The sequence below is a fragment of the Athalia rosae genome, chromosome 2 (assembly GCF_917208135.1).
Source record: "Athalia rosae chromosome 2, iyAthRosa1.1, whole genome shotgun sequence".
Taxonomy (NCBI): Eukaryota; Metazoa; Arthropoda; class Insecta; order Hymenoptera; family Athaliidae; genus Athalia; species Athalia rosae.
This window is the reverse complement of record NC_064027.1, coordinates 29,893,042-29,920,331: the sequence shown is the minus strand read 5'-3', so window position 1 is coordinate 29,920,331 and position 27,290 is coordinate 29,893,042. Positions and strand designations below refer to the sequence as shown.

Here is a 27,290-nt window from a genome sequence, read left to right as displayed (position 1 = left end):
AAATTTTTGTTTGTTTTACGTCGATTGGGATTTGGTCAATTCATTAAAATGTATTTTTTAAGATTATCAGTTATTTACAACTCGTACGTAAGTATGAGTCGTACGCGACACAGACTATAGAATCGCGTGCGTCTCGAGATAGAAGTCGATTTTTCGTCCGATAATTGATTAAACTGACTCACCGAAACAGCAGAAATCCTAAACCAGTTACGGCTGCTCGTCTGACATCGTCGTTAACGTCGGAAACCTGGAGTAAAAAGAAATACTGTAGCTTTCTTCTTACAATTACGAGTTTCAATGTTTTCCAATACAAATATAGATTATATCGCAAAAGGTACCTTGAATAAGGAAAACTGTAACGTACCCGGAACTGAATTCTTTCGCATTTGTAAACCTGATATTTTTCGCATTCATAAATCTGATACAATATGAGGTTTGATTACAGTCAAGCAGAGAAATCTCTGTGGAGTGATCCTGATATAAAATGTAGAGAGTTCGTATAAATTCCGCAGGAAGATCGTAGAAATCCCGTCATGTAATTACGCGTACATATAAAATCTCTCGGCAAATCCTCCCTGCAGCGCAGCGGCACAACATTCCGTAGGACATATGTGAATTTTCGTCGAATCATTTTTCTGATCCCGACAGATACTGAAATTCTTACTCGTGGAACTCCCGACATCGGTCGGATCCATGCTGCACTTTGCCCGCACGAAGTCGGTGATATTTTTTTTCAATATTAATTTATTCATACCCGGGTAAGCGCCGCGGATAAAATTTTCGAATCCACAGGGTATACGGATTGAGAAAAATGAATGAAATTCGATCAATTGACGATATCTCACCGCAACGTGTAGTAATTTTCTGATGGCCTGATTATTTCCAGTTCCACAATACGCCATTGCCAGTGTGTACATTCCGCTTCTCCTGAGAATCGGGTCCTTATCGGCACTCAACGACGCGACCAACGGATCAGCCTCCTCGAGTCGACCGTACATCGTGAAAGCGATACCAACGGCAAGACCTCGGAGAATCTTCTCATGCTGAGTTTCTTGGGCGTACTGAAAATTTCGAAAAATAATTCACGATTAATTCCTTCGTACGTTCATTGGTTCATTCGCTCTGATTTCCAATCCCTCGATTGCCAATAGCTTGAATAATGCCAGTGGCGAAAATGAGGAAAAAATCAATTCGCACGAATAAAAGAGAGGGATGGAATAAATAAAAACACGAATTAGGTATGACAGGTTGAAAGTCGGAGATCACCCCTCCCGACCATCATTCGCACGGGTTGTGTGTATTTTTAGACGACCTTTTATTTTGCTTTCAGATTTTTGTTTTTTTTTCGGGTTCATGGAGAGTGTATGATTGAAAAAATTTGTCGAAACCCCTCGCTTTTGAAACAAGCGACGAAAGTCGGACGATGAAATGATTTTATAAAACCGGACCGTGAAATCAACCTTTTTATAATATTCGGCATTCGATTCTATTTTCTTTGTTTTTCCTCAACTTTCAGAACAATCGAGCAAAAAGAAATGTGGATTTTTATCACCGCACATCGAGGGCGGTTGATGCGAATATTAGAAAAAGAATGGATCAACTGTAAGGGTCGCTCATTGATAAGAGGGGAAGTAAAGTATAAGTAGGATTAGCTGGCGGAGGGTAAGAATCCCGAAGGTTTGATCCGCGAGGCAATCCGAAGAAATCCTTTTTTCAGGTATAAACCACGGTAGGTATGAGAAACCACTTGACTTATTCGATCGTGATGTTGCGCAAAACGAGGGAAATCGACGGTAAAGGGGTATAATAATTCAGGATGTACAGCACGTGGCGATTGAAAAATATACAAATTTTCAATTTTCAATTTTCAATTTTCAAGCTAAATTGGGTACCCTAATTTATGTTGATTATTTGAAAATGTTGCCTTTCTTTTTACTCAAATTGAATCGGCTCGATATCGCGTTTTACCCATCATGTAATAGATGGGTGTACGAACCTATATATGAAATATTTGACGAAAATTATCCGAATACACATCTACATATAACTAGGTTACTACAAGTGAAAAACGACACGACGCAATTACCGATTATCGATTCCACGGAGTTGTTAATAGTGAGTGGAGTTCCGAGTTGGCCTGTACACCGTACGTATAGTAGCGTTAAAAGTTTGCCAATAATTTTCCACCGTAGTTCCTGTCTGCTGTAGCAGGTAGATAGGGAGGTAGGTAGCTAACCGAGCCATTCAGGTGGCTGGTGGTGCCTCGTGACTTCATACATATCCGCATATTAGGTATATAGTATATGTGAGGATACATACATATATATGTCGGTACGTTACAATGAATGGTTTTCCCCCAGAGTATAGAAAATCGATATACCAATAAATCGTTGAATTTTCAACCAGGCGTCTTTCGGTCAGGACGAACCAAACGCGTTGCAGATACGTTTGGCCGTTGGCCAGGACTCTATCTCGCCAAATTTCCTTTTTCTTCGTTCCTTTTTTTTATTAGATTCATCCTAACTATGCCTAGAGGATCCCTCGACGGGTCAATTTGCATGTATCGTGTCATCCGTACGGTCACGCGGTGCAATGTAACACTTACTTCCCTACAAACAGCGAGTACAGAGTAGTCGAAATATTCTCTTGGCCATTCCGCGACGCAAATTACCACCGACGATGAGCAAGTCGAGCCAAAAAAAATTGTTGGACAATGTGAATTCACGTCCTTCCCACGGGATAAATCCCAAGGTTTGTGTCCGACAGTGAGATTCCGTTAGTTCCTCACCACTGCCGCGAATTACCGAACTTCCCGATCCTCCGATTCCCCCCTTTAATTTGCTGATCAAAATTCGCTTTGATTCTTCGAGTTTTATCTTACTTCATCAGCGATGCCGCGCAGCTCGCCTGTTAACTTTATACGAGAGCCTCGGGGTCGTAAAATTTCACCGAGTGAAAATTTTTCAGAGTATCCGTTCGGTTTCTCGGCTTTTGATTCTCATAATACCAGCCATTGCGAAAAACCGAGCTAGAAATTCTAAAATAACAGAGTATGAATAAAAGGAAAATGGAGCCGAGGTTTCGACGCACCATTTGTCAGGGACATTTTCAACATCTGCCACTTCGCCAGCTCACCCTTTCCGAATACCTTATACACCAAAGTTGATAAGAATAAATTATGTATCCCCACAGGCCGGTAGACCTGATATTTCTATCGCCTTCGCAGAACCAGAGCTGCAACCCTTTCTCATCGTTTAACTTTCTATTATTTTTTTTTTTAATTATATTCACAGAGGACTTCGATTACTTAGAATCTCTGAGATCTTTTACTTCTCGGATCGTCTTCTTATTTTGCTACATCTTGTCAATAGGAAATTCAAGCTTCATTTGTTTATTCTCTTTGAAGAAAGGTAACATAAGGGGATATTGATTCCGCATGACTATACCGGAATAGGCATATCCGATGTGTGTATAAGTAATACGAGGGAAAGGAAAGGAAATTGAATGTAAACGCGAGTCATCAAGAATATATTCGTTTTCTTTATCCTCGACTCCGGTGAAGCGAGACTGACTAAACTGCCCGGAAAAACAGTTATTCTTTATCTCACGACTTTACGGAATGTTAGACCTAAACCAGGGGTGTCGTTAAGGGACGATATAAGAAGAAAATATACAGGTATAATATACACGAGATTCAACCTCTCCTGATTTGCAAATGGTGATTCTTTGTAGAAACGTTCAATTATGTTTGCGGTTCGTCCAGTCAATACCGATTATCTTTTGCATCTATTATGAATATTATAATAATTACAATTGAAGTCCAATCGCCAAAACGAAAACAAATAACTACGTATTCCGAAACGTATATATCTGACAAGTTTTAACAATAAAAGGGTGATGGAGCGGTAGATTGGACCGCTGATTCAAGATTAAAAATACAATTTAATGCGTATGGATGATTTGATCTACTGACTTCATTTTAAATACGTCTTTCGGACTTCTTTGTTTTACCATTTTCTTCTGGCTTCCGTTCAACTGATCTAATATTTGAGTCAAACACGCGGAAAATTGAATCCTCGAATTTTCCACAAGAGTTTTAAGTTATTTTCAAAGTTATTTTCACGAAAAGTTTGTTTTTTTTTATATTCATTTCAGATAAGAAAAAGACAAACGGTTACGTCCGAGGAAAAAGGAGAAAGTATCAAGTTTTTCCACCCTTTTTCCCATATCTCACTTTGACATCTTCTATGCGCAAAGTTATTGAAGAGATTGCGATAGACTAGAATTCAAATAAAGATGGCGAAGAATTACTCGAGTAGTCAGAGTCTCCGGAAATAAACACTTGTTTTTAATTTCATATATAGGAAATCCATTATCGAAACATCATGATTGAAGGTTTCAATAAGGATCTGATAAAGAAATTAAACCCGACAAGGCTCAAAATTGGCTTAACGAAAACGGCGATACGAATATGTTCATCATTCGAATGATAAATAATGATTTATCTCTGATATATAAGTGTGGACTAAAAAGATTAGAGTATAAATTGACACTCAACGCTGACGATATTCGAACCATGAAGCTCGTCTTGGGGGTGACTCTTGCTATCCTAGCCTTGGGTACGTATGAACCGAAAATACATTTATTCTCTAAACTATATTGCGCAGAATTTCGAATATTCTGTTGATGATTTTTTCATGTAATTTTCCAGCTCATGCCGGGGTTCTTCGTGAAGCTGACCACGAGTACATGTACATTCCTGACGACCAGGGTGTCGCACATCTCGTTGACTTGCTCGAGAAGGGTGAAGACTTGACAGGATTATCTTCGGGAGACGAAGTTTTTACCCGCAATGTTAAAACGATAACATTCAATCTCTTTACACGGTAAGAAATGATAGTCAAGAATTTGAAGCAAATAAAAATATTTATACATGACGTTTCTCCACACAGGAAAAATCCGACCGCAGGTCAAAATCTGACCTTGAACTCTATGACCAGCGTTCGCGAAAGTAACTTCCATAATAATCGACCTACTAGATTCATAACTCACGGATGGCGGTCCAGTCAGTTTTCAGATATCTGTGTCGTGATCCGCGATGGTAAGAGATCTTCGAATCATTATGAATAATTTTCACCCGCGTATATAAATTCGGTTGTCGTTAATTTTCGTTTGCATAATAATTTGTCAGCCTACTTGTCCAAGGGCGATTACAATGTCATTGTCGTTGACTGGAGTTCAATCGCTGGGTCATTTTACATCAGTGCAGCTCCCAGCGTTCCGGGTGTCGCAAACGGAGTAGCTCTAATGATAAACTTCCTTAGCGCGAATGCTGGACTCAACCTCGAAACTACAAAACTCATCGGACACTCTCTAGGTGCTCACGTTGCTGGAATTGCTGCTCGAACGGCTCTCGGAACAATTGATGCTGTCATCGGTTAGTAAAAACTCTAGCATAGAATTCCTTATTATTCAAGTATGATCAATATTCAGCTCTTGATCCGGCACTTCCACTTTTCAATAACGCCGAACCTGGCAGCAGAGTCCATCGCACAGACGCTGCTCACGTCCAGGTGATTCATACAAACGGAGGATTCCTCGGAATTATGGATGCCATTGGCGACACTGACTTCTATCCAAATGGTGGAAGTAGCCAGCCCGGATGTGGTCTCGATCTCGTAGGTTGGTTTCAAACGGTCTATACGCTTTTTCTAGCTCTCACATATTTCTACAATTTATACAGGATCCTGCGCTCATTCTCGCTCCTACCTTTACTTTGCTGAATCGATCCTAAACCCGACTGGATTTCCTGGTACCGCACAACGTACTTCAGTCTTTAAAGCCCTTGATCCGAATCACCGTGTATACATGGGCGAAAGGACTTTTGATAAAGAGTAAGTATAAAAGACTGAACATTACGTTTCCTACTCTGACCGCGAAACTATGGAAAATTAGTTGCTCATTTCACGACTTTTTTTTACAGTGCCTATGGCAACTTTCACCTACGTACCGCTAGGCAGGCTCCCTTTGCTCTGGGATAACATGACGTTTATCGAAGTAATATCCAATTGTTATAACACTCGACAAATAACAATGCAACAATACTCGCTCGCCGAATCATGAATTTGGTAATGGTATCTTACTCACCGCGACCATGTCTTCAATCGCCTGCGTCGATTTCGAACCGAGCATTACCATGCCCATAGCGATACCGGCAGCTTCTCCAGTGACAGCGTCGTCCTGGTAGAGATTAAACTTGAGTTGCTCGTAAACATCCTGTCTGTGCGAGCCCATCGCCGCTAATCCGAGTCCCAAGCATCCACCGTGACGCACCATCTTCATGGAAGAGAAAAATGAAAGAATTCATTACTGCCGATTCTCATTGGCCTTGCTAATTCGTTAATTGCTAAAAATGAAGCTTACTTCGTTCTGAGCATCCTTCAACTGGCCCAAAAGATAATCAGTTATTGTTGCGCCATGGTTGGCGTGAATGAGACCCAAAGCATACAGGCCACCACCTTCGGAATATCCAGCACCAGCCCCTGTCTCTCGTGGCAAATAGGATTGCATCAATGCTAGAGCTTCTTGCTCATGGCCCCTGTGTATGACACCCAAAGAAGCTGTAGCCGTCAATTTAGCCCAATTAGTCGCACGAGCCAGCCACTCCAAGTTGTCCCTGTGATGGAAGAGACGTGATTCGATGAGAGCTGTATTTTTCAATTATATTACTACACGATCAATAATTTGTGAACTTGCCTTAGAAACTGATCACTCGTTGTACCAGAATGCATAAAAGCATTGGCGATTACTGTTGCGGTGTGACAAATTGATACACGGATTGCATCCTTGGTGTTTTTCAAAATTAGCATATCGGTATGATTACTTCTTATCAAAAACTGCAAATGCAAATCTATAGAGACTTCTCCCCCCAAAATACTGGAAAGTGCGTCGACTCGTTCCTGCTGCTCACGTTCCTCTGCATTCTAGTTAAGGAAACACAATATTTGGATTTCGGGAATTTGTAACATGATACAGCAAAAATGATCGTGGGATTAAAACATACCAAGCTCTCAACGCTTCTCTGAGGTTTATCCTCCGCAATAATTCCATTAGAGTCAGATTCTACTGGCGGCGAATCTGCGGGAATATCAGCAGTGGCTTTCACAGCAGGTTTTATTATCGGTTTGACCATAAGAGCGGTTGGAATCGGAGCGGTTGCTCTGAGTGCTTGAAGTACACGTCCGAGAAACTGTTGGGTCGCAGACTCGTAGAGATCGAAAGCAATTTGATAAGCCATCAATGTGGATTCCTGAGAACCCTTGCTCAGTCTATCCAAAAGCTCGGCCACAGCTAGCGGATCATCGAGAAATATTAAGCACTGACACATGTTCACATAATCCGGGGTACCCAGATTACGGTAGAGGCTCACTAAACAGCGCAGCACTGTATTACGGAAACCACGATTTTGTATCAAACTCATTGCCACTTGAAATGCATAAGACAACATGCCGCCGACATCGTCCTAAAATTTCAGGAGATACATATTTTTTATTCATAGTTTTGAACCAATTTATCGTTTTTTGTTTAGTGCAAAACAACTTACAGATTGCATAATCGAAGCTTCAAATATGTCCATGCGACGAGTTTCTAAAGCAAGTCCAAGAGCCTGACGATATTGCCCGTCATCCAAGCACCTTTGAAACATCCTATTCACAATTCCTTCCAGTCTTGGATCAATCGCCTTGTTGGGTACAATAGATTTGCCTTCAGCATCGAAAACACGCTGTTGCGTGTAATAGTCGATGCACTTGGCTGTGAAGGTGTAAATTCATGGAATTTGTCATCTAGTACAGTAGTTTTTGGAATATTAAGACTCACCAATTGTGGTATCAACATACTCGTTACGAGCATTGACATCAAAGAGTTCGCCGGCACCAAGAGCATAAGTGAGAGAATCCTCAAAACTTCCGAGATGATAGTAAACCTTGCTTGCAACAAGAGCGGCAAGTTCATGTTGATTAAATGCCTTGTCTTCATGCAATATTTCGCTAAAGAAAAAGGAATAAGTTACTATTTGAGGATCATAGAGAAGATTATAAGATCTAAAGATAACTTTGCTCCTAATCAAACGACAAAGAGTTTATTGTGTATAATTGAATGGTGGAGTTGCAATGATAAAAAAATTCAAAAGCATATTACAATTCTAAGATCTTTCTGAACACCACATAGGTTACACAAAGAAACATTTGTAGGAGTAGTGATGTAGATGTTAGTATGCTAGCCACTATACTGTTATAGGCATTTAAAACATACATTTTTTCTATCGCCTCAGATATCTCTGGCCAGAACTCGTCAACGATTAAGTCCAACTTCTTCAGAGCAAAAACCTTGAGTTCTGGCATTGGCTCCTCAAGGAGTGAAATTATCCCCGCTGAAAGTAGACGGAAAATAAATTAGACGCGATGAATAGCGAACGTGTTTCTGATATACATGTAAATTCTTGAATTAGACAGAAATCATTTGTACGAGGGATTTTCTGATTACTAGGTTATGTACGACCGATTGTGAGCTTGCAGATCATTGCATGGAGAAACTAGAGGCGAGTGACTTGCATGTCACCGGCAATCAATGAACTTTAATTACAGATTATTTTTTACAGAGATTACATTTTATAGGCACGAGCTACACGGAAATTATATTATATACCTGCAGATGTGATATTCATTGCTTGTTGAAGGAATTTAACAATTTATATTGAATAATTGGAACGCGTCTTAAACACAGCTCAACTCGACACAGTGACGAATCCAAGTTGACTGAACTTGACGATAAATACGAATCTCGAAACACCGAGCGAGATGCGCAGCACCATCGCATACTATTTCATCAGTCAACTTCAAAAGAATACAATTTAGTGTATTGACAAAAGTCTAACCTAAGTAGAGAAAGTTGACGAAATAATTCATAGCAAAGCCATAAAATTCTATTAACTGTGTATTAACGACAAATACCGAAATGGCTGATAAGCCAAAATCAATGAACCAAGTAAAACATGTTCCAAAAGATGCTCAGGTTATTATGTCTGTGATGAAAGACATGGAAATACCAGATTACGAGCCAAAGGTTATAAATCAACTATTGGAATTTACTTATCGTAAGTTTTATTTATACTTCTTCCACCCAGTGCCAATTTATCAGAAAATTGATTAATCACCCATCGTTTATACCCAGGCTACGTAACCTGCATCTTAGACGACAGTAGGGTGTACGCTAATCATGCAAAGAAAAAGTTCATCGACTTAGACGATGTGAGATTGGCTGTCAAAATGCAGTTGGAACGTTCTTTCACTAACCCACCACCCCGAGATGTACTTCTGGATGTAGCTAAAGCAAAGAACAATATTCCCCTACCTTTCGTTAAGCCCAACAATGGACTACGTCTTCCACCTGATCGTTACTGCCTGAACTCGACAAATTACAAGCTTAAAAATGCAACAAAAAAAATTGTCACCAAAGCACTACATACTATTGTAGGCAACAGTTTTAGCGGAGGTCAAACACGTCTGAAAATGGAACCTAACAAAACTGGTCTATCAATAGTCAAAAGACCAGGCACACTTGCCACTGTTGCTAGAACTCAAGCTATTTCAATACCGAAGCCTGTCTTTAAATTTTCGACCGGTAAATATTCAGTATTCAGTCATACTTTCCTTGTTGTATACGGAATGAAAAAACTCATAGATGAATTGTTTCTGCACTTTGCAGATTTGTGGAAAACCCCCCAACCTACTTGTCCTTTCCTGAATGTCTCCCTACACCACCCATGTCGTAAGGAAGTGTTTATTTACGTTTTGGATTGACCAATTGATATTATTCAACTACTGTTATAGGTTCTGCTGGAACTGCAGCAGTGAAGTCAGCAGTCGGAAAACCAAAAATTCAGATCTCTTCTGGTCAGCCTGTTCCCGTTATAAAAATGGAGACTGATGAATCAGCAAAGAGGAAAAGAGAAGAAGAAGATTATGACATTGCTTGAAACAGCTTTAATCGAATCTTAAATTTTGCCTTCGTGTTTGTACCATGTCTATTTTCATGATTAATGTTGTTATAAAAATAAAACTTCCGATAAGCTCCCACCTCTGATGATTAATGTTGTTATTAAAATACAACTTCCGAATAGCTTCCACCTCTGATTTTAAGGAAATTTCACAGGCATAGAATATGTACAAAATTAAGTTAAATCCCTGAGTAATGTTTTGCGGAAACACCTAGTTCCGCCATTTTCGTAGATATCATGTCTATGAAATTTTATTAAAATCGGAGGTGGGGGCTATTCGGAAGTCTTACCTATCAGCGATGTACCTTAGGTGAATTGAATAATTTTCCTGACTTTAAAGAGAAATTAAGAATGAAGGAAGTCATGAATGGGATAGCATAGTTGGGCATATCGAGTATCATTACCTGGCTTCTGGATGACGACATGCGTAAAACTTACTTTGTTTAACACGTCTATTTTCGTCATTTTTGTAAAAATAAATACAATATTTATCACAGTTGTTCCGTGCAGATTTCACAAATCGTTGACACAGATTTGAACGATTCTAGTTGTAAGTAAATCTGATCTCGATACTGTACAATAGATGCTCGTCAAACCGATGATTAATGAGAAGAGTTTGCTAGCATATTTTAAACGTCGGAAAGATTATAAATAGATCAATTGGACGTATCATAATTGGGAAAACTGATACTCTGAGACCCAGCAAGGTAAACAATAACGCCAGTCATTATACTCAGAATTTCAGAAAATTTTGCTAATCGTCGTCCGAGTCATCGACCTTCTCAACGCTTTCTGCCGGTTTTTCATCGTCCTTGTAATGACGATATTCAGGTTTCAATTCCCACATATTTCTATGAGGATTTTTAAGATTATAATTACAGACCTCGTTCAAAATTTCTTTCAAGTAAACCTGCGAAAAATTCTCTTTCTCATAAATACGTTGGAAACTTCAAAAGGAATATAAAACGAAATTTTTAACAACTCACGATGGGTTGCCTGGTGATTTTCACGAGATCTCTGATGTTGTAATATTGATGTTTTTCAAAAGCAGCGAATAGCATATCAAGCACGGCATCTTTGTCATCTCTCATTTTTTTACCTTCCGCCTTCTTCTTTTCAGCATATTCGATCTGCATGGATTATTTCAAACGAGTTATTCGATGATAATAATATTGCATAATGTAATGATAAATGATAAATTTATGCATAAGTATGACATTGCCAAACTTACATTATGTTTATGATCAGAAACTGGTTTGAAATTCTGCACTGCCCTGTCCAACTGTTGTACTTGCCTCTGAGGGACAGACGCTCGTCTTATACTCTCCAACTTAAGTTTCATGTAACAGTTGTCCGCTATAAAAGTAATAACTTGAGAAAGTAGGTAATAATGAAGGATTGTGAACAATTTCAGCTTCTTGCATTTACCATAAGGCCGACATTCCAATTTTTGTACTATCCTGCCCTCCATAAAAAGTTTTTCAGTCTCAGGAACAATAGCATCCGAACTGCTGGAAGCTGCAGACAAGATATAATAGATAGATCACAAGTCACACGTGGATTCTAATGAAATTCCCTTAGTGAACAAAAAGTGAAGATTAAACTCACGCGTGACATGAGAGAACACGCCGAGCATTTGTCGGGTGACAGTTGTCACGTCCAACCTATGCGCCTTTGGAATATCCCCCTCGCCAGGTTCTTTTAGAGCTAATACTGCCTCTGAAAGCCTCAAAGATACTTCCGCCTTATGGCCTAGATTTCTGTAGACCGGAAAATTTTGATGGTAAACAATTCAAGTGAATACAGAATTAACCACGCTGCTTTTGATTTAGATATTGGACAATTTGACCAAGCATGTCATTGGTTCAACTAACTTTGTGATTTTGAGCTTCCCAACTTCAATATTTCCTGGTGCCTTTTCCCACTTGTTAGCTATATACTTAGGAACTTTAACCAGCCAAACTCCTCTCCCTGCATTGCTCAAGTCTAAATCTCGGTCCGTGTGAGGTGGCGGTGCTGACATATTAGCTACAAACCAAAATGTTAAATAAATAATTGACAGCGAGACAACAAGCCCAACTTGTAATAGAACTCTGGTCTTCGTTTCAGCCATAAAATTTCTGTGAGAATTAGATTCAGATCCTTTAGCATCAATTTCAAGATTATCAATCTAACATCTAACCTACGAATTGATTACAGCTACAGACCTGGAATAATTTTACAATCAGAAAAGAATGAAATTGTCACATAGGATTTTTTGGATTATTTTGAAGAAGTCACCAGACGAATTATAATTATTTTTACCATCAAACCTTCAAATCTTTAATAAATAGATGAAAATTTTAATTCGTTAATCACCGTGTCAACACACTGAATTCGTTGACCGTGTGGCACCGTGTGGTGATCAGAGGGGATGGGATCCTCTTTGGTGGTGATGTATTCAATGCAGGTCCAACGAATTCAGAGAGCCGCTGCAGGTCGCGTGCATCGCCTGCGCGGTAGTATGGCCAACGAATTCAGGTCTGAATTCGTTGGTATGGCTGTGTGAGCATAATAAAATAGTACTTTCGATATAAGTAATCGTATGGATATAGGTATAAACTAAAACTTGCACAAGACAATTACACACAGTTACACACCTAATGCGAACAACATGTGATTAGTTCTATACGAAGGATCTGAGAAAAACTTCAAAGATTTTCTGAGACTTCGGTTTCCTGAAATCAGAAAGCGAACTGGATCAGTAGCCAGAGACAGCCTGCGAACAACATTTGATTAGTATATTAAAATCAAGGATCTGAAAAAAAACTTGGAGAGTTCTCTGAGTCTTCGGTTTCCTGCAATCAGAAAGCAAACTGAATTAGTGGCCTGAGACAGCCTGCAATACAAGCTTAATTAGTATTAAAACTAATAATTAAAACCTAGAATCTGTAAAAAAAAGTCTGATTAGCATTAGGACCGAGAACTATTGACTAGGACCTGTAATAAAACTTTATTCGCGTTAATTTTAGTAAATTAGGGACCTAACAATCTGAAAGATAAAATTTCGATTAGCAGCCTAAAAATAATCCCGTGGAAGTCAAGTACCACGCACAAAAAGGTGCGAAAAAACTTTATTCCTTACAATTTTTCGGTTTTTGGGTTTAAAACGCATGAAGCGTTGAGATGCATGTTTTAGGCGCCAAGTCCGCGCGCATACGAGCAGCAGCGACGAAACTTGGGTTTTGGTTTTACTTTAAATTCCTGCAAGAAAATCTCTCAATACATGTTCCCACCACCAAAATCAGTCAAGTTTTTAAAGCGCCTTGCAAGATGGCAAGTCACGCTAGTTATTGTTTTAAAAAGATTCCCAAACGACATGCACAACATTAAAAAATTTTAACACATATAACATGCGATCCTCATCCTCGCGCTATATACCCGCGCGAGCAGCGTCGGACTTGGAATATTTCTGTTAATGGAACTCGAAGAAATGCAATTCTTAATCGCATCCTTCTATTCCAATTAACATAGGGAAGGGAAGGGAGAAAGGTTTGTGGCGTGGCGTTCGGCGATCCTCTTCGGCGCGAAGTCTTCGAGCTCAACGTCCACCTCACTTCCATGCACCACGGCTGGTACGGAGAGCAAGGCGGACGCATTTTGCCCATTCCAAGTGACCACAAATATTACAGGGAAGCGAAAAACGTAATTTAATTCAATTTGTCTGGTTGGGTTTGTGAACTATTGGAAGCTAAAAGATTCATGTTAGATCTCAGCAAAAAGGACTAAAAGACCGCGTTAGAAGAATTACTAGAAAAATATCAAGTAAAATATCGTCAAAAGTTAGCTAAAGCAATTTGATAAACTCTACTCATTGTCAATCGATCACTTGGAGTTGCTGCGGAAAGAAAAGTTGCAATTCCGATTTCTTGCCTGCCCATTTTGTTAAGCCCACATCCCACCCAACGGTTAAAACTATTACTCGGATACACACTGCACATACATGCCTTCGCGATGCATGAATTTACCTATACCTGCCTTTCACCTATATTTATCCAAGAAATGATTTTACTGACGAAAACCCCGATTCGTACTTGCGCCGGCGCAACAAAAACATTCAATCTCATTCACATCTCACATTCATTGCCGTGGTATATCGTTCGAAAACTTACTTTGCCATACCTGTTGTGTGTAAAAATACAAAACGGGCTGCCCATGCCCTGGCCGAAGCCATAATTTGATAAATTTTGAAAAGGTGTGTGTTTTTGCTAGCCGAAATTTATTCAACATTGATAATTTTTGAATGAATTTAATAACTTTAATCTTGACAATAGAAATTATTCGATATAATTATTAATCCAATATTTTAATCAAAAAAGATCATATGTGAAAAAATGAATTGAATTAATTTCACATCTATTTATCAAGCAAGAAAAAGTTAAGGGCTGAAAATTGTGTGTAAGGGAAGAAAATTTTTACAATAATTAGACATCCTGTTATAGTTCTAGTGAATTTACTTATCGGTACCTAAAGACGGGTTTAACTTTGATTCAAATTGAGTTAGATAAATTGAAATATTAAACATGCAAGTGGATAAAAAATTTAGAGATCAAATTCAAAATTGGTTCAGCTGATGGCTGACCATTAAATTGAGACTAGATGGATCTGACTTTTCCCGAAAGCTATCCAATTCAATGCCTGATGTATCTGAAAAAGCTGAACCTATAGCAAGGACCATCGTTCGCATGACAAAATTTTATTACCGATCAGTGATCGACGCAAACGAGAGCGATCACCGAAAATTATATAAAAATTGTGAAACGCGTGAGTCGTTTGAACGACGGTCTTTACCGTTGCCTATGAGCTGCACACTCTTGCACTGAAATTTATCAAAGATGTGATTCATTCGAATAGTTCATATTTGATGAAGTAATGGTTGACTGATTGCTCAAATAATTGATTGGCTGACTGACTAAATTATTATTCATTGACTTTTTAACTGATCAATTTTAATGAAGAGTTTTATAGTTTGACGCTATAGGATGCAGGTGCGCTAAGCTCAACAACAACCAACCCTACAACTACCTGATATAATGAAATTGTAATCCAGGGTGCCGCCACGCCACGCGAAATGAGGGGGTGAGGGGATTGAAAAAATACAACGATCCGATGCCAGCGTTCACCATCGTGTGGGCTGGCAAAGAAATCGAGGAAATCTAACTGCTGGGACTTACTCATCGCTGCCGGTACCAAGACCGGACCCGAGCTGGTTCCCAAGCTAGGGGGTCTCGGATTTTACCCGGAAGTCTCTGCCTCCCTGATGACTATAGCTGATCGTTGGATCAGAAGTTGAAGGGATGCTCCCACGAAGAACGATTCTATAAAAATGGCAAGGGAAAGAACCACGATTAATAAGAATCAAAACTCTCTGAATCAAAGGAAAAAGGAAATAAATGAAGTAGAAACCAACGACAACAAATACGAAAACTAACGGTTAGAAACAAATAATTGTCAACCCCAAATCGAAGTATTAACGCGACGCGGTAGTTGTTGCCGAGCAGTTTCAACGGGTGAACGAATCGTAACGAGTCGAGCCGAATGCACCCGACCGCCAAGGACCCGAAATTTTATAGCACAGAAATTAAGGAAAAATTAATATGATCAAAGCTCACCAATTTTCGTTGCAGGAAGAGCGGAAATCCGGTACGAATCATCCCAGATATTCGTATGCACCAATTATGCACTTCATGCTGATCATTAGGAGATGCTGGAGTTGCGGAAGGAATTCAAAAATTATTCACAATGGCTACCGGCTTCGACTTGTTGCGTCCAGTATCGCCACTATTAATAAGTAATGCCATTTTTGATTCGTTCAACTTGGCAGCGTTATACGCGTGAATAAGCCAGTATTCTTAGATTATTTATCACAAGATTCAGAATTCGTCAATATCAGGTAGAATTAAATTCACAGTGAGTTACACGGAGCACAACTAGACGATTCGAAGTTGGATGTAGAAGTGGCGTCGCCACATAGCGCTGCATACAAAATGGCCGACAACACTACACCAATCAGGGGTCGCGTATGGGCGCGCTGGATCTCGCGCCTTCCACTGACTTTGATACGACATATCAACATTTTTACTGAGTTCAATTTATCGGCGTTATGCACCTAAATGAGCCGAGATTGTTCAATTGATTATGACAAGTTTCAGAAAGCGATATTATTACGCACAGCTATTAAATTTACAGCGAGTTACACGGAGAACAACCAGACGGTTCGAAGTTCGACACCGAAATGATGTCGCCGCGCAGCTCCCCAACTCCTACTGTCGAAAGCGCGGGACAATCAGGATCTGCGTAGAGGCTCGCTATACCCAGCGACTTCCACTAATTCCGGTACGACTATCAACATTTTTAATGCGTTTAATTCAGCGGCGTTATACACGTCAATGAGGTGGAATTCTTCAATTTATGTTTTCAAGTTGTAGAATCCATTAATATCAGTAATTATTTAACTTTACACGTACGTGGAGATCAACTACCGTATTAGAATTAGTCCTTTAGGATAATCAAAGACGCCCTCCATTACCCATAGTTCAAAGCATATTTGAAGCTGTAGTGCCGCAAATATAAAAATACAGAAATCCCTATGCAGTTCCTAGTAGATACGAATCGTTGACTTGATGCTTTGTAATTGTTGCAAGACTATCTTTCTTTATTTAGTAAAAAATATAATTATGCAATTATAGGGAGCTAAAAATGTATGAAACGTCGTTTAAACAATGAGAATAGATATGCCTCCTTCGTAAATTGATTTCTTGCAAGTCTTATGTCGCAATCCAGTTGCAGTTAGCATGTTCCAAGATGCTAGCGATCAGAATTGATGTGATGGATAGCTGCTTTATTGTAACCATATAAAGCCACAGTTTTTCCATGAGGATGCCACTGTGCATCAGATATCACAATTCCTTTAGGAGTTGGTATACAAGCAACAGAATTTGGCGACCATTCGAATATATTCGCACTTTCAGTAAATGCTAAAAGTCGAGTGGATGAGGGATCCCATCGCACGTCTGAAAATTGTTTAAAAATTACTTGTGCATAACAGCACGGAGTTAAACACAAGAAAACTTTTCAGTGACGTACAAAATAAAAACCTACTGGTAATCCTGTTACGAAGCAAGAGATATTCAATTTTATCTGTAGTCACATCCCAGATCCATAATGTAGTTGGATATAATTGATGCCTTGTTGATAAGTATCTACCACAGGCACTGAACTCGACAATATCAATTTCTGGAATTGGGTTCTCTGTGATACAGTCACGTTTCAATGGTGGAAGATTGAAAGGTCTAGTGCGTACTTCTTCCACTACAAGAAACAAGATAATTTATTGGAATTCAGCTCTGTCCAAGTTTATAAATACCTTACTTACAAATGTGACGACAGTGAGATGTGGCATGTTTATTCGTGTCCCTGATCTGCATCACACATTCTTTATAAACTTTAGTTGAGCAAATATCATCCTTGATAATTGGATCATGCTGGAGCCAAGCTAACGGCTTCCAAGTTAAATGATTTAGCAGGATGATCTAAGGAAATTATTGATAGTAAAATGGATGGAGTGCGACTTCAACAGCGCTGCTGATGGTTAGACTTGTTGATTTATGATTACCAGCTTCCTGAATCCAGTGACAGCGAGCAGTTGGCCACTGGGTATCCACCTCAAATTGCTAATACCTTTTAATCGTTTGGCAAACTCATTTTCGTGCTCCGGAATCATCGTGGTCAAGTGCTTTGTCTCTTCATCGGCAACAAATGAGCCGACTAAACTTTCGGAAACTGTAGAAAATACTAATAATTTCGAATGTAGTACGCCGGATGACCAAATACACAGCATTTCACCGTTTGGAACCCAACAAATACCGTCGATGCTCTCCAATCCCTCACATATCAGCTTCTGAAATCAAACATAATAGTATCGTCATGATCATCAACTAATGTCGTTGACTGAAAAATATTGGGTTCATATAGTTATGCCATTGGTAGAGGGTAGATATTGTACAATATCTACTTTCAGCGGTACTAATCTTCAATCAACGACAACGGCGTACAACGGTTATATCAAAGAGAAATACCGTATTCGAATTTTCACAATTTGCCGCCTTCTCTGATTAATAGGGAAATTAATTTCTAGTCATTGGTACTCCATCATAGATAGCTGTCTGCTGTGCACGTGTTGAAGGATCAGTACAACCTCCCAAGTGTCAAACTCAAATTTATATAATAATTCACTGAGGACCAGTTACAAAATTCGTTCTGATAATTGCAATTTGAAAGTATCAACTCAACGACGCAAAGAATGACAACTTCCTATATCAGCTGCGCCTGTAATAGAACTCCAAATTCAGCAGATTGGGGTAGAAATGGTCTGGTTTGTTATGGGGCTCGAAACGCAGTTGCTGTTTATAATCCAGAGGCATCAAAGTTGGGTAAAGTTGTTGAGACTCTCCACAAACACAGTGACAATGTGACAGTTGTGCGATGGATAAAGACCAGAAATGAGGAGCCAGAGACAGAGTTGATATCAGCATCGAGCGATGGAACTACCATAATATGGAGTAAAGTCGGAGTCGTTTTCAAGCCCCTTACAATACTAAAAGATGAATGCGCGGTCAGAATTGCCATAGCTCAGTACCTCGATGAATCTAGAGGTAATAATGGTTCGACCGAATTACTGATTTGTACTGGAAATACAAAGGGACAACTTAAGCTGTGGGAAAGAAAAAATGATGGAGAGATAAGCATTTGCCAAACCATGAAATTTGGCAATAAGCTACTCATTGAAGCTGCCATATGCTTTTTACCTGGTTCTAACATCCCACTAATTGCAGTCGCCATAGAGGATTCAAGCATTGTCTTAATTTGTCGAGATCCAAGCAGAAGAAGCGAACATCCTTTCGTCAAAGTCCAGACTTTGATTGGCCATGAAGATTGGGTACGATGCATAGACTTTACATATGATGACAACAAAGATGTTTTGATGGTCAGTGGATCTGAAGATAATATGATACGATTGTGGCGGATATCAGTTGAAAGAGAAGAAGTTACTACCGACGAACTAAGACAAGAAAAACAACAATTCTCTGTAATAGGTAAAAAGTACAATGTTGCTCTAGAGTCTATTTTGATAAGCCATGAGGGTTGGGTCTATGGAGTAAATTGGCACCCATCAGAATATTCAAAAGGTAAACGACACCAGCCAATGAAACTGCTTTCTTGTTCAATGGACAAAACAATGATTTTATGGGAACCTGAAGCCACTTCTGGAATATGGTTAGAGTCGGTGAGGGTTGGAGATGTCGGTGGAAATTCGCTGGGATTTTATGGATGTAAATTTGGGCCAAAAGGAGACAGTTTTTTGGGGCATGGGTACCAAGGCTCTTTTCACATTTGGGAGCATTCGAAGACAACTGGAAATTGGGCACCAAGATCAGCTCCTAGTGGCCATTTTTCAGAAGCTGTTGATCTGTGCTGGGATCCAAAGGGAAGATTTTTGCTCACTGCGAGCATTGACCAAACTACAAGAGCTCATGCACCCTGGTTCGATGTAAGATCAGGTTCTGAAACTTGGCATGAAATAGGACGCCCTCAAGTACATGGATATGACATTTCATGCCTGGCAATGCTGTCGCCTTACATTTTTGCTTCTGGAGCTGAGGAAAAAGTTGTGAGAACGTTTGGTGCTCCCGCGACATTCATCAATTATCTTAAAAAGCTATCTAATGCCGATGACTGTAGTGGTTTGACTGCAGAAAGTGCTGCTGTACCAGCTCTAGGTTTAACTAACAAAGCAGTTTACGATGGGGAGGTTGTTGTGGGTGAAAATTTGTACACAGGAAATTCCAGGGATTTAAATTTCGAGAATCCTCCAACGGAAGAAGAATTAATTCAGCACACACTGTGGCCAGAGTTACAAAAACTCTATGGGCATGGTTATGAAATATTTTCAATGGCTGCAAGCCATGACGGATCTCTGCTAGCAACTGCCTGTAAATCTTCTTCCATCGAACATGCAGCTATAATTATGTGGGATACAAGAACCTGGAAGATTCAAGATAGACTAATTTCACATCAGCTGACTGTAACACAGATTGAATTTTCCCCAAACGACTATTACCTTTTATCTGTATCAAGAGACAGGAGATGGTCTCTATTTGCTCGTGGGATTGATTCTGCATATAAACTGAAGGCAGCGAGTTCTAAGAAAGACAGTCTTCACAGTAGGATAATTTGGTGTTGCACTTGGTCTCATGATTCAAAATATTTTGCTACAGGCTCTCGCGATGGCAAAATTGGTATTTGGGATCCCACCAACTTTACCGACGAGAAATATCTGCCGTTTACTAGCTTAGAAATGAAAGATGCCTCCGTAACTGCACTCACTTTTTCCCGGAGCAGCGTAGCTCAAAATTCCTACATTATGGCAATCGGTTTCGAGAGCGGAAATATAGAGATTTATAAAATTTTTATTGCAAAGGGCTCGCCAGTTTGCAGAAAATATGATACTCTCGATACTTCACGTGCACATCATCTCGCTGTGAAAAGACTCTCGTTCAGACCACAAAACAATAATTCAATGGCTGAAATTCTACAACTTGCTAGTTGTGGGTCAGACAATATGATTAAAATCCACAACTTCAATCTCAAAGACCTTATGGAATTCTAATTCCTTGCCCTAGATATTTTCTACACTGATAAAATAAACTTATTTATCTATTATTTTCTCTGTCTTCTTTACTCACCCTACTGATTTTCCAGTTACATGTTTTGTAAATAGCAACGTAACTCTCGGTGTCCATCATAATTAAAGCCAATCTCTTGCCGTCTGGACTAAACTTCAACTTTTTGTTAGCAGATGATTTGACATTCTGTATATAAGTTACAGATCTATTCTCCAGAGACCAAATTGATAATTGAATCTGTGAAAAAAACGTGGAACAATATTTCTGTATAGAACGTTTCTCCTACAACAATCTTTTGATTGTTGATTGTTGACAATAAACAAAGGAATATTTTTACGTTATAATCTCCTGTAGTAATAATGTGTCGACCATCCGGTGACCAGGTAACTCTTTCCAGACCAGCACTGCCTTCGGTCAGTTTGCACCTCCAGTCTGGATAGCAAATAGAGAACACTTGAATAACTGCCTTTTTGAAGCTAGCGCATAATATATATTCGCTATCCGGTGTCCATTCTACATGCTACAATAGAAACAAAAGTAGGTGGCTATTCAATTATTATACTTTCTTGAAATCCCATGTAACTTATTCATACTAGCTATGCTTCAAGCTCACCTCTATAATATCAATGAAGGAAAAAGATAGAAAAGTATCGTATGTTCCTGTGTTTTTTATCACCAAGTTTCCTTGAAAAGCAAATGAGAGGAATCTTCCATCACCCGAGAATTTACACAAGTGATTATTTATTCGAAATGCTTCATTCCCAGTGTCCATAGCCATGATGCTGACAACTCTGTGATGCCCAAGTTCATCCACCGTCGATAATCCACAAGCCAATTCACCTGCAATCAGAAGAAAGGGATCTTCGTCAATTGTTGGAAAGTGTTTATCAATTCTTGGTGGATAACTTTCTCCAAATCTTGAAGATGATGTTAAAATCTGATGTACAGATTTTGGCTTCAGGAAGGATCTTTGAAATTTTTGAAAATTGCATCAGCTGGTTTGTGATTGATGTTTTGTTCGTAGTCTGAGTTTTAATGAGTGTCACTAGAGTAGTAAATACATTTTGATAAGTTATACAGTTTTGCTCAATGAGGACACTATTAGATAGTGGTAGTATTATACACCTGTTTCTGAAATTTAATATTGTCCGATAGGGCCAAACAATCACAACATAACTTCAATGAAGATAAGCATCCGATAATTATATAATTAAATCAAATGCCCATGTCGATTGAATTGGAAATCTGTGATATAATGATGGTGTGATAACGGAGTAATATTGCAGAATTGATTCATGTAGAGATAGTAGTGATAGTATCCGTTGCTCAAATTTGATACACTCCACCATCAGTTAATATCGTCAGATCTTGATAGGAAGATTAACAGTCAACAAATACGAGATAAAATGATACACCCTTGTTTTAAATTTTTGTAGATCTAATCTGAAATCTGATATTTAAGTATATGGTGATAACAAAGCAATATTAGTCAATAAGAAAATCTGAGATTGATGAACACGTAGTGTGATTCTATTCTGAGAATACTAGGATGAGAGGAGTATTTAGAACATTGATACCAACAAGAAAATTTGAATAGGATTGTTAAGAAAGGTAGCAAAATCATTAATAATAATAGTTTTTGATGAGTTAACGAATAGTGTATTTTTTCCAAGTTCAACACAATGTGGGTAGATTAGAATTTTATCACGATCAATGTTTCTTAGTCACCAATCAGTTTGAAATCTGAATCAGAACAGAATACGACTAATCATGAAAAGTGATCAAATCTCAGATTCTGATAAGGCTAATTAGAATGATGCCGTAAAGTATAAATGCAAGAGTAGCTGATCGCTGGACATAATTAGTTTGGGATTCAGTTACAAACATGAAACTCTTTCTGATCGCTGCTCTTGCCTTTGTGGCTCTAGGTGAAAACCCATTTTTACTACAATTAAATCTATTGCACACGACAAATTTAGTCAATTTATTAGAGCTATAGTACTTTCCATGTCTCAGAACAGACTTTCATTTGATCAATCTGGAAGATTCTGCAACTCTTGATAAATTAAAGTTTGTTTGTTGTATAGCTAACGCTGGCCCAATAGCTGAGGATGAGCCAAAAAATGGCTACATCTTCATGCCTGATGGCGATGGCTATCCTCATCTGGTTGATTTAACGGAAACCAGCTATGAAACTCCAGAATTGATTCAACGGTCTATCAATGACATTTCCTTCAATCTCTATACAAAGTTAGTATTATACAACTATGATTTGTTGTTGAAATTCTGAAATTGAAGACGACAATCATTTGAATTATTTTTCAACAGACAAAACCCATCCAAAGCTCAAGTCATAACTCTCAACTCGGCTAGCAGCGTCACCAAAAGCAATTTCCGCGCCAATCGACCCACCCGTTTTGTGACTCACGGCTGGCGTTCTAGCGGATCCTCAGATGCCTGTGTTTTGCCCCGCAATGGTAAAAGTTATTTCTAGTTTCATGTGCGTGTATCAAGTCATTTGTTACATTTCATTCTATCTTACAGCTTATCTCGCCACTGGAGACTACAATGTCATTGTTGTTGACTGGAAGAAGACTGCAGGAAATCTCATATATCCCACTGCTGCAAAGAATGTCGCAGCTGTTGCCGCACGAGTATCACAATTTCTGAATTTCATGCATAAAGTGGCTGGTCTTAACTTTGGAACAACAATGCTAGTCGGACATTCTCTTGGAGCTCACGTTTCTGGTCTTGCTGCTCGTGGTGCCAGCGGAACTATTCAAGCTGTTGTCGGTTAGTATTATCCAGTCAATTTCTTATTAAACGAAGCAGTAAAGGCAAATGTAAAAATACTTTATACTTTGAATAGCCCTCGACCCGGCACGTCCAAACTTTGACCATGTCGGTGATGATAAACGTGTCAGCAAATCTGATGCTGCTTACGTTGAGGTAATTCATACTAATGCTGGACTCCTAGGACTGAAAGAAAAGTTAGGTCACAGTGACTTCTTCCCCAATGGTGGCAAAGCTCAGCCCGGATGTGGTCTTGATTTAGCTGGTGAGTATGAAAATGTATTATCAATCTCTCTTTTCGGTTTCCAGATTGTATAACTAACTAAATTCTACATTCCCTGCAGGATCTTGCTCACACGGTCGTTCTTATGAATACTTTGCCGAGTCTATTCGTAATCCAACTGGATTCCGTGCTGCGTCAAATGTATACATGGGTGGTAGAACTCTGAATACGCGGTAAATACAATTAGAATATTCACTCAACGACAATGCTTGACCTCTAGTATACAAATTTATTGACCAATTATTCTTGTTACAGCATAAAAGGAAGCTACACCTTCAACACTAATTCCAAGTCTCCATATGCCAGGGGATAAATAATGCATTCAAAAGAAACAACAATGTTATTATGCCTAATGGCAGTCTATAGTCTATATACTGACTTTTAGGCAACAATAAATGATACATTGACCCAATTCTGGTTGTAAAACACCTATTCTTATACCAAGTCATAATCCCATCACTTACTATCTTCATAGATTCATGTTGAATAATTGATGTGACAATGAAGAGTAAGTAAATTAAATCAACCTAACAATCGCCATAATAGATGAGCAATGTAATCAAATCACAAGATACTAACAAAAGTTAGATGATCGAAAAGGAGTTTGAAGGAAGAGATTGAAGAAAGAACATTATCGGATAAAGTTTTTGTAATTAGATGAGATACAAATATTTCACGATCATAGTGTGTTCGTATCCCATCAAAAAAATGCATATCTTTTCTTTTAATCAACAAGTTTGTTGAGCTCTTTGATGAGCAGATCCCATCAAAAAAATTTACATCTTTTCTATCAATCAACAAGGTTTTTCACGTATCTATAAAGATCTTGAAAAAGCCTTATCGAATGTTCCAGCACGGAAAATCCTTGGATTTTGGCGTGAAGCTGATTGCATTATTGAAAAATACTCGACAAACAGCTGAATCAGAGCTCGAACTGCTCTTGCAATCTTGGTCTCAGCTGCAGGTTATAGCATTAATTTTCTCTATTTTCACCCACTGATGCACTCATAAACATGATAAATACACTAATTAACAAGGAGCTCGAATGCGTCTTAAACATGGATTGAACTTACCTTGGTTTAATAGTTTTTAGAAATACCATGGAAATACCTTTGATGAGCTGTAACACAGTATGAGCGTCCCCCAAGGGTCGCCAAACAATATTCAAAAGTCTTCTGCTGTTTGACAGCTGCGAATGGTTATGAACAGAGATTTCAATCTAGGAAGCAAGGATCTGATCACAAAATTAAACGACTGCGGACTATGAAGATATTACAATTTTTTTGCTTTTCTGTAAAATCATTTTAATTGGAAACACTGATAATGGTTCGAAGTTGTCGCAAATATCTTCGTGTCAGATGATATAGTTTTCGGTTAGATAGATGGATTCGCATGTGGAATGGGCAGAGAATGACCCGAGGACATCCTGGAATATGTATATTTCTCCCTCTCGATGCACGGTATAAATGCCAGGACCTTTTTTCTGAGGTGAAATCCGGAAAAAAATAATTTGAAGGCCAAAATCAAATACCAGAAGTAATAATCTAGAATAGCGGCCCTCAAAATGTAAGGAATCACTGCCTTGTCATCAATGATTATATATTTATCCCCTCATTCTTCCTGAATCTTTTTCAATTTTCTACGTGATTTCAATTAATTAATAGACCTCCCCTATCCTCTACTATCAGCCAATGATACGCAGATGGATTGACACGACCTCAAGTTTATTTCTAGATTTTTTTCATGTTGTTTCCTAATTTTACCGATTTTTTAATCAGGTAATTATTCTATCACCGCCGCATCTTCCCTGGTCTCTCGAGGCGCCTAACGATATGCCCTCCCGACGAAATACCATATTACTTGAATAATTAATTGAAAAATCGAAAATAAATCGGGGAAAAATGGGAAATTATCAGAGAAAAATTGGGAATAAATCTGGGGCACTCGTTGGCACTCTGATGGTCTCTGCGGTTCACCTTGAGGTGCGCAAATGACGTTTGCAGGTAATTCCCCAGATCAAGGAAAATTGAGAGATTTCTTTATAATTTCTCATCGAGATTAATTGTGGCGTTTGTGTTATTTCTTAATTTATTTTTTTTGCAAAGCGCATGTGATAAAACAAATCGTAATAGGACAATAAATTTTCATCAATATTACTACCTCTTTGAATTCTTGGAACGTATGTACATATTACTTATGAATAATAAACGTGATTTTCCAACTATTCGTATTCCTTTGGTCGTTCCGGATCTCTGCGTTTGGAAAATCGGGTGTTGTACGATAACTTGGATCAAATGCTGCTGGAGTTAAGTATATCGGCATGACCTTAAAAGCCTACCAAATATTTTTTTTATAAATTCACCGGTCGTAATTTGAAATTCCGCAAGCATCTCTGTTGCCCTTATGGACGTTGCCATAGGCTCGAAATGCATCGAAATTACTGTCAGTTAGAGCTGTAACTGCATCGATCGCTCTCCTCTCGAAGTTTTTAGGGTCGGCGCAATTTTCAAGTGTCGAATTCGCGGAGCAAATATTTTCCAAAATCCTTCTAAGTTGATCGAAAATTGCTCTATGTACCAGGCGAATAGCGATTACAGATATCTCTTCATAGTATTTATTCGTGGCTGTATTTTTATGATCGCCTGATAAATCCTCTCGCATTGCATTGAAATATTGTGAGACGAAATTCGCAAATTTAGATAGCGTATTCGACTCCATGGCGTCTATTCGGTCCTGCACTTTACACGGATCGTTACCCGCGATTAATTCCATCGTGAGAAACATTTCATTGAATCCCTCCGTAGCCGAGGCTGCTCCGATTTTTCTATATTTTTGAACTGTGGATAAGAATTCCGGCCGAAGCATTGTTATTACGTTCCATTGAATGTCAGATGCATTATTGATAACAGTGGATGCTGCAGCTTTGGTACTTTGAATCAATGGAGAAAATTCGCCACATTCAAATTCCTTCCCCGAAGTAAGATCTCTCTCTAATCTGTTCAGTAGGTTGAAAATTGCATGTACGCCGTTCTTGATTTTTCTAATTACTTCTTCATAAGCGGCTTCAACGGCGCAGTACTGAGAGTCATCATTTACACTTGGTTTGTCTCGCGCTAGTATATCGCCCTTCACTATCACCACTATTATCGTAATCACCAAGAAAATCAAAAGTCTTCTTCCCATCGCGGCAAACTCTCTCTGTAAGACTGTATTTGAATTTGGCTCATATATACCGTCTAGTATATATGTAGAGAGACGTTTTATTGCCATAGCTGGATTAAATAAAACATCAACCATGCTACAGCCGAAAAGTGGGTCGGTGTGTCACATCTGTAAAAATAAGTTGACTACTTTATCATAAAAGGTAAAGTCTGAGAATAGCCTCGTCCTCGAACCACACAGTTATTTAGAATCGATAAAAAAAATATAGTCT

The 27,290-nt window shown here is 38.9% G+C and overlaps 7 protein-coding genes across 13 annotated transcripts in view; 4 read left to right on the top strand and 3 right to left on the bottom strand.

The window, feature by feature from the left end:
* The window catches only part of LOC105688488 (26S proteasome non-ATPase regulatory subunit 1), a 35,835-nt gene extending 24,670 nt beyond the window's left edge, over positions 1–11,165 (bottom strand). Inside the window, exons 1-10 of one of the 2 annotated variants that reach the window (XM_020853779.2) lie at positions 11,044–11,165; positions 8,314–8,431; positions 7,879–8,048; positions 7,604–7,812; positions 7,064–7,522; positions 6,757–6,983; positions 6,424–6,676; positions 6,148–6,336; positions 846–1,061; positions 183–247 (exon numbers count right to left, since the gene is read on the bottom strand). In XM_020853779.2, coding sequence (XP_020709438.2) covers positions 183–247; positions 846–1,061; positions 6,148–6,336; positions 6,424–6,676; positions 6,757–6,983; positions 7,064–7,522; positions 7,604–7,812; positions 7,879–8,048; positions 8,314–8,402 — 1,877 coding nt within the window. In that variant the 5' untranslated portion in view covers positions 8,403–8,431; positions 11,044–11,165. Of the gene's footprint in view, positions 1–182; positions 248–845; positions 1,062–6,147; positions 6,337–6,423; positions 6,677–6,756; positions 6,984–7,063; positions 7,523–7,603; positions 7,813–7,878; positions 8,049–8,313; positions 8,432–8,706; positions 8,862–11,043 lie in introns of those variants that run through there. The other variant, XM_012404854.3, reaches the window with a different exon arrangement.
* On the top strand, positions 4,462–6,124 carry LOC125500011 (phospholipase A1 VesT1.02-like). The gene is made up of 7 exons (XM_048651003.1): positions 4,462–4,619; positions 4,712–4,886; positions 4,953–5,101; positions 5,192–5,437; positions 5,494–5,682; positions 5,744–5,894; positions 5,984–6,124. The coding sequence occupies exons 1-7, from the start codon at positions 4,472–4,474 to the stop codon at positions 6,039–6,041; spliced, it is 1,116 nt and encodes a 371-aa protein (XP_048506960.1). The 5' UTR covers positions 4,462–4,471; the 3' UTR covers positions 6,042–6,124.
* On the top strand, positions 8,826–10,136 carry LOC105688270 (transcription initiation factor TFIID subunit 9). Its single transcript, XM_012404428.3, has 3 exons — positions 8,826–9,154; positions 9,232–9,681; positions 9,891–10,136. The coding sequence occupies exons 1-3, from the start codon at positions 9,016–9,018 to the stop codon at positions 10,034–10,036; spliced, it is 735 nt and encodes a 244-aa protein (XP_012259851.2). The 5' UTR covers positions 8,826–9,015; the 3' UTR covers positions 10,037–10,136.
* LOC105688266 (general transcription factor IIF subunit 2) lies at positions 10,496–14,429 on the bottom strand. Of its 4 annotated transcripts, none has more exons than XM_020853782.2 (8): positions 12,697–14,429; positions 12,265–12,597; positions 11,932–12,085; positions 11,666–11,817; positions 11,486–11,575; positions 11,289–11,413; positions 11,044–11,187; positions 10,496–10,967 (listed from the first exon to the last, which is right to left on the bottom strand). In XM_020853782.2, the coding sequence occupies exons 3-8, from the start codon at positions 12,078–12,080 to the stop codon at positions 10,812–10,814; spliced, it is 816 nt and encodes a 271-aa protein (XP_020709441.1). In that variant the 5' UTR covers positions 12,081–12,085; positions 12,265–12,597; positions 12,697–14,429; the 3' UTR covers positions 10,496–10,811. The 4 variants fall into 4 exon arrangements, with proteins under 4 accessions (XP_020709441.1, XP_012259841.1, XP_012259840.1 ...); XM_012404418.3 differs by having other exon boundaries at positions 12,370–12,597; XM_012404417.3 differs by having other exon boundaries at positions 12,362–12,597; positions 12,697–14,428.
* Positions 14,430–16,674: 2,245 nt separating this feature from the next.
* On the bottom strand, positions 16,675–25,787 carry LOC105688247 (WD repeat-containing protein WRAP73-like). 3 transcript variants are annotated; one of them, XM_048651001.1, is made up of 8 exons: positions 24,968–25,787; positions 21,395–21,621; positions 21,119–21,301; positions 20,842–21,018; positions 17,712–17,996; positions 17,472–17,628; positions 17,198–17,407; positions 16,675–17,109 (listed from the first exon to the last, which is right to left on the bottom strand). In XM_048651001.1, the coding sequence occupies exons 2-8, from the start codon at positions 21,557–21,559 to the stop codon at positions 16,904–16,906; spliced, it is 1,383 nt and encodes a 460-aa protein (XP_048506958.1). In that variant the 5' UTR covers positions 21,560–21,621; positions 24,968–25,787; the 3' UTR covers positions 16,675–16,903. The 3 variants fall into 3 exon arrangements, with proteins under 3 accessions (XP_048506958.1, XP_012259818.2, XP_048506959.1); XM_012404395.3 differs by having other exon boundaries at positions 24,931–25,064; XM_048651002.1 differs by lacking the exon at positions 24,968–25,787 and adding an exon at positions 21,907–22,451.
* Positions 18,183–20,818, top strand: LOC105688246 (elongator complex protein 2). Its single transcript, XM_012404394.3, has one exon. It carries the CDS (start codon positions 18,399–18,401, stop codon positions 20,763–20,765), a length of 2,367 nt encoding a protein of 788 aa, XP_012259817.2. The 5' UTR covers positions 18,183–18,398; the 3' UTR covers positions 20,766–20,818.
* LOC105688271 (pancreatic triacylglycerol lipase) lies at positions 22,550–24,269 on the top strand. The gene is made up of 7 exons (XM_012404429.2): positions 22,550–22,709; positions 22,869–23,031; positions 23,110–23,258; positions 23,326–23,574; positions 23,651–23,839; positions 23,919–24,030; positions 24,113–24,269. Exons 1-7 carry the CDS (start codon positions 22,667–22,669, stop codon positions 24,168–24,170), a joined length of 963 nt encoding a protein of 320 aa, XP_012259852.2. The 5' UTR covers positions 22,550–22,666; the 3' UTR covers positions 24,171–24,269.
* Positions 25,788–27,290: the final 1,503 nt, after the last annotated feature.

Coding starts and splice junctions, on each gene's coding strand:
- LOC125500011 (XM_048651003.1), top strand. CDS start 4,472: ATGTTCATCATTCGAATGATAAATAATGATTTATCTCTGATATATAAG. Junction 4,620..4,711: donor TCTTGCTATCCTAGCCTTGG/GTACGTATGAAC, acceptor GTAATTTTCCAG/CTCATGCCGGGGTTCTTCGT. Junction 4,887..4,952: donor ACATTCAATCTCTTTACACG/GTAAGAAATGAT, acceptor TTCTCCACACAG/GAAAAATCCGACCGCAGGTC.
- LOC105688266 (XM_020853782.2), bottom strand. CDS start 12,080: ATGTCAGCACCGCCACCTCACACGGACCGAGATTTAGACTTGAGCAAT. Junction 11,818..11,931: donor GGGAAGCTCAAAATCACAAA/GTTAGTTGAACC, acceptor TCCGGTCTACAG/AAATCTAGGCCATAAGGCGG. Junction 11,576..11,665: donor CGTGTTCTCTCATGTCACGC/GTGAGTTTAATC, acceptor TCTTGTCTGCAG/CTTCCAGCAGTTCGGATGCT.
- LOC105688270 (XM_012404428.3), top strand. CDS start 9,016: ATGGCTGATAAGCCAAAATCAATGAACCAAGTAAAACATGTTCCAAAA. Junction 9,155..9,231: donor ACTATTGGAATTTACTTATC/GTAAGTTTTATT, acceptor GTTTATACCCAG/GCTACGTAACCTGCATCTTA. Junction 9,682..9,890: donor TGTCTTTAAATTTTCGACCG/GTAAATATTCAG, acceptor CTACTGTTATAG/GTTCTGCTGGAACTGCAGCA.
- LOC105688246 (XM_012404394.3), top strand. CDS start 18,399: ATGACAACTTCCTATATCAGCTGCGCCTGTAATAGAACTCCAAATTCA.
- LOC105688247 (XM_048651001.1), bottom strand. CDS start 21,559: ATGGCTATGGACACTGGGAATGAAGCATTTCGAATAAATAATCACTTG. Junction 21,302..21,394: donor CCTTCATTGATATTATAGAG/GTGAGCTTGAAG, acceptor TTTCTATTGTAG/CATGTAGAATGGACACCGGA. Junction 17,408..17,471: donor ATCTCACTGTCGTCACATTT/GTAAGTAAGGTA, acceptor TGTTTCTTGTAG/TGGAAGAAGTACGCACTAGA.
- LOC105688271 (XM_012404429.2), top strand. CDS start 22,667: ATGAAACTCTTTCTGATCGCTGCTCTTGCCTTTGTGGCTCTAG. Junction 23,032..23,109: donor TCCTTCAATCTCTATACAAA/GTTAGTATTATA, acceptor ATTTTTCAACAG/ACAAAACCCATCCAAAGCTC. Junction 23,575..23,650: donor AACTATTCAAGCTGTTGTCG/GTTAGTATTATC, acceptor TACTTTGAATAG/CCCTCGACCCGGCACGTCCA.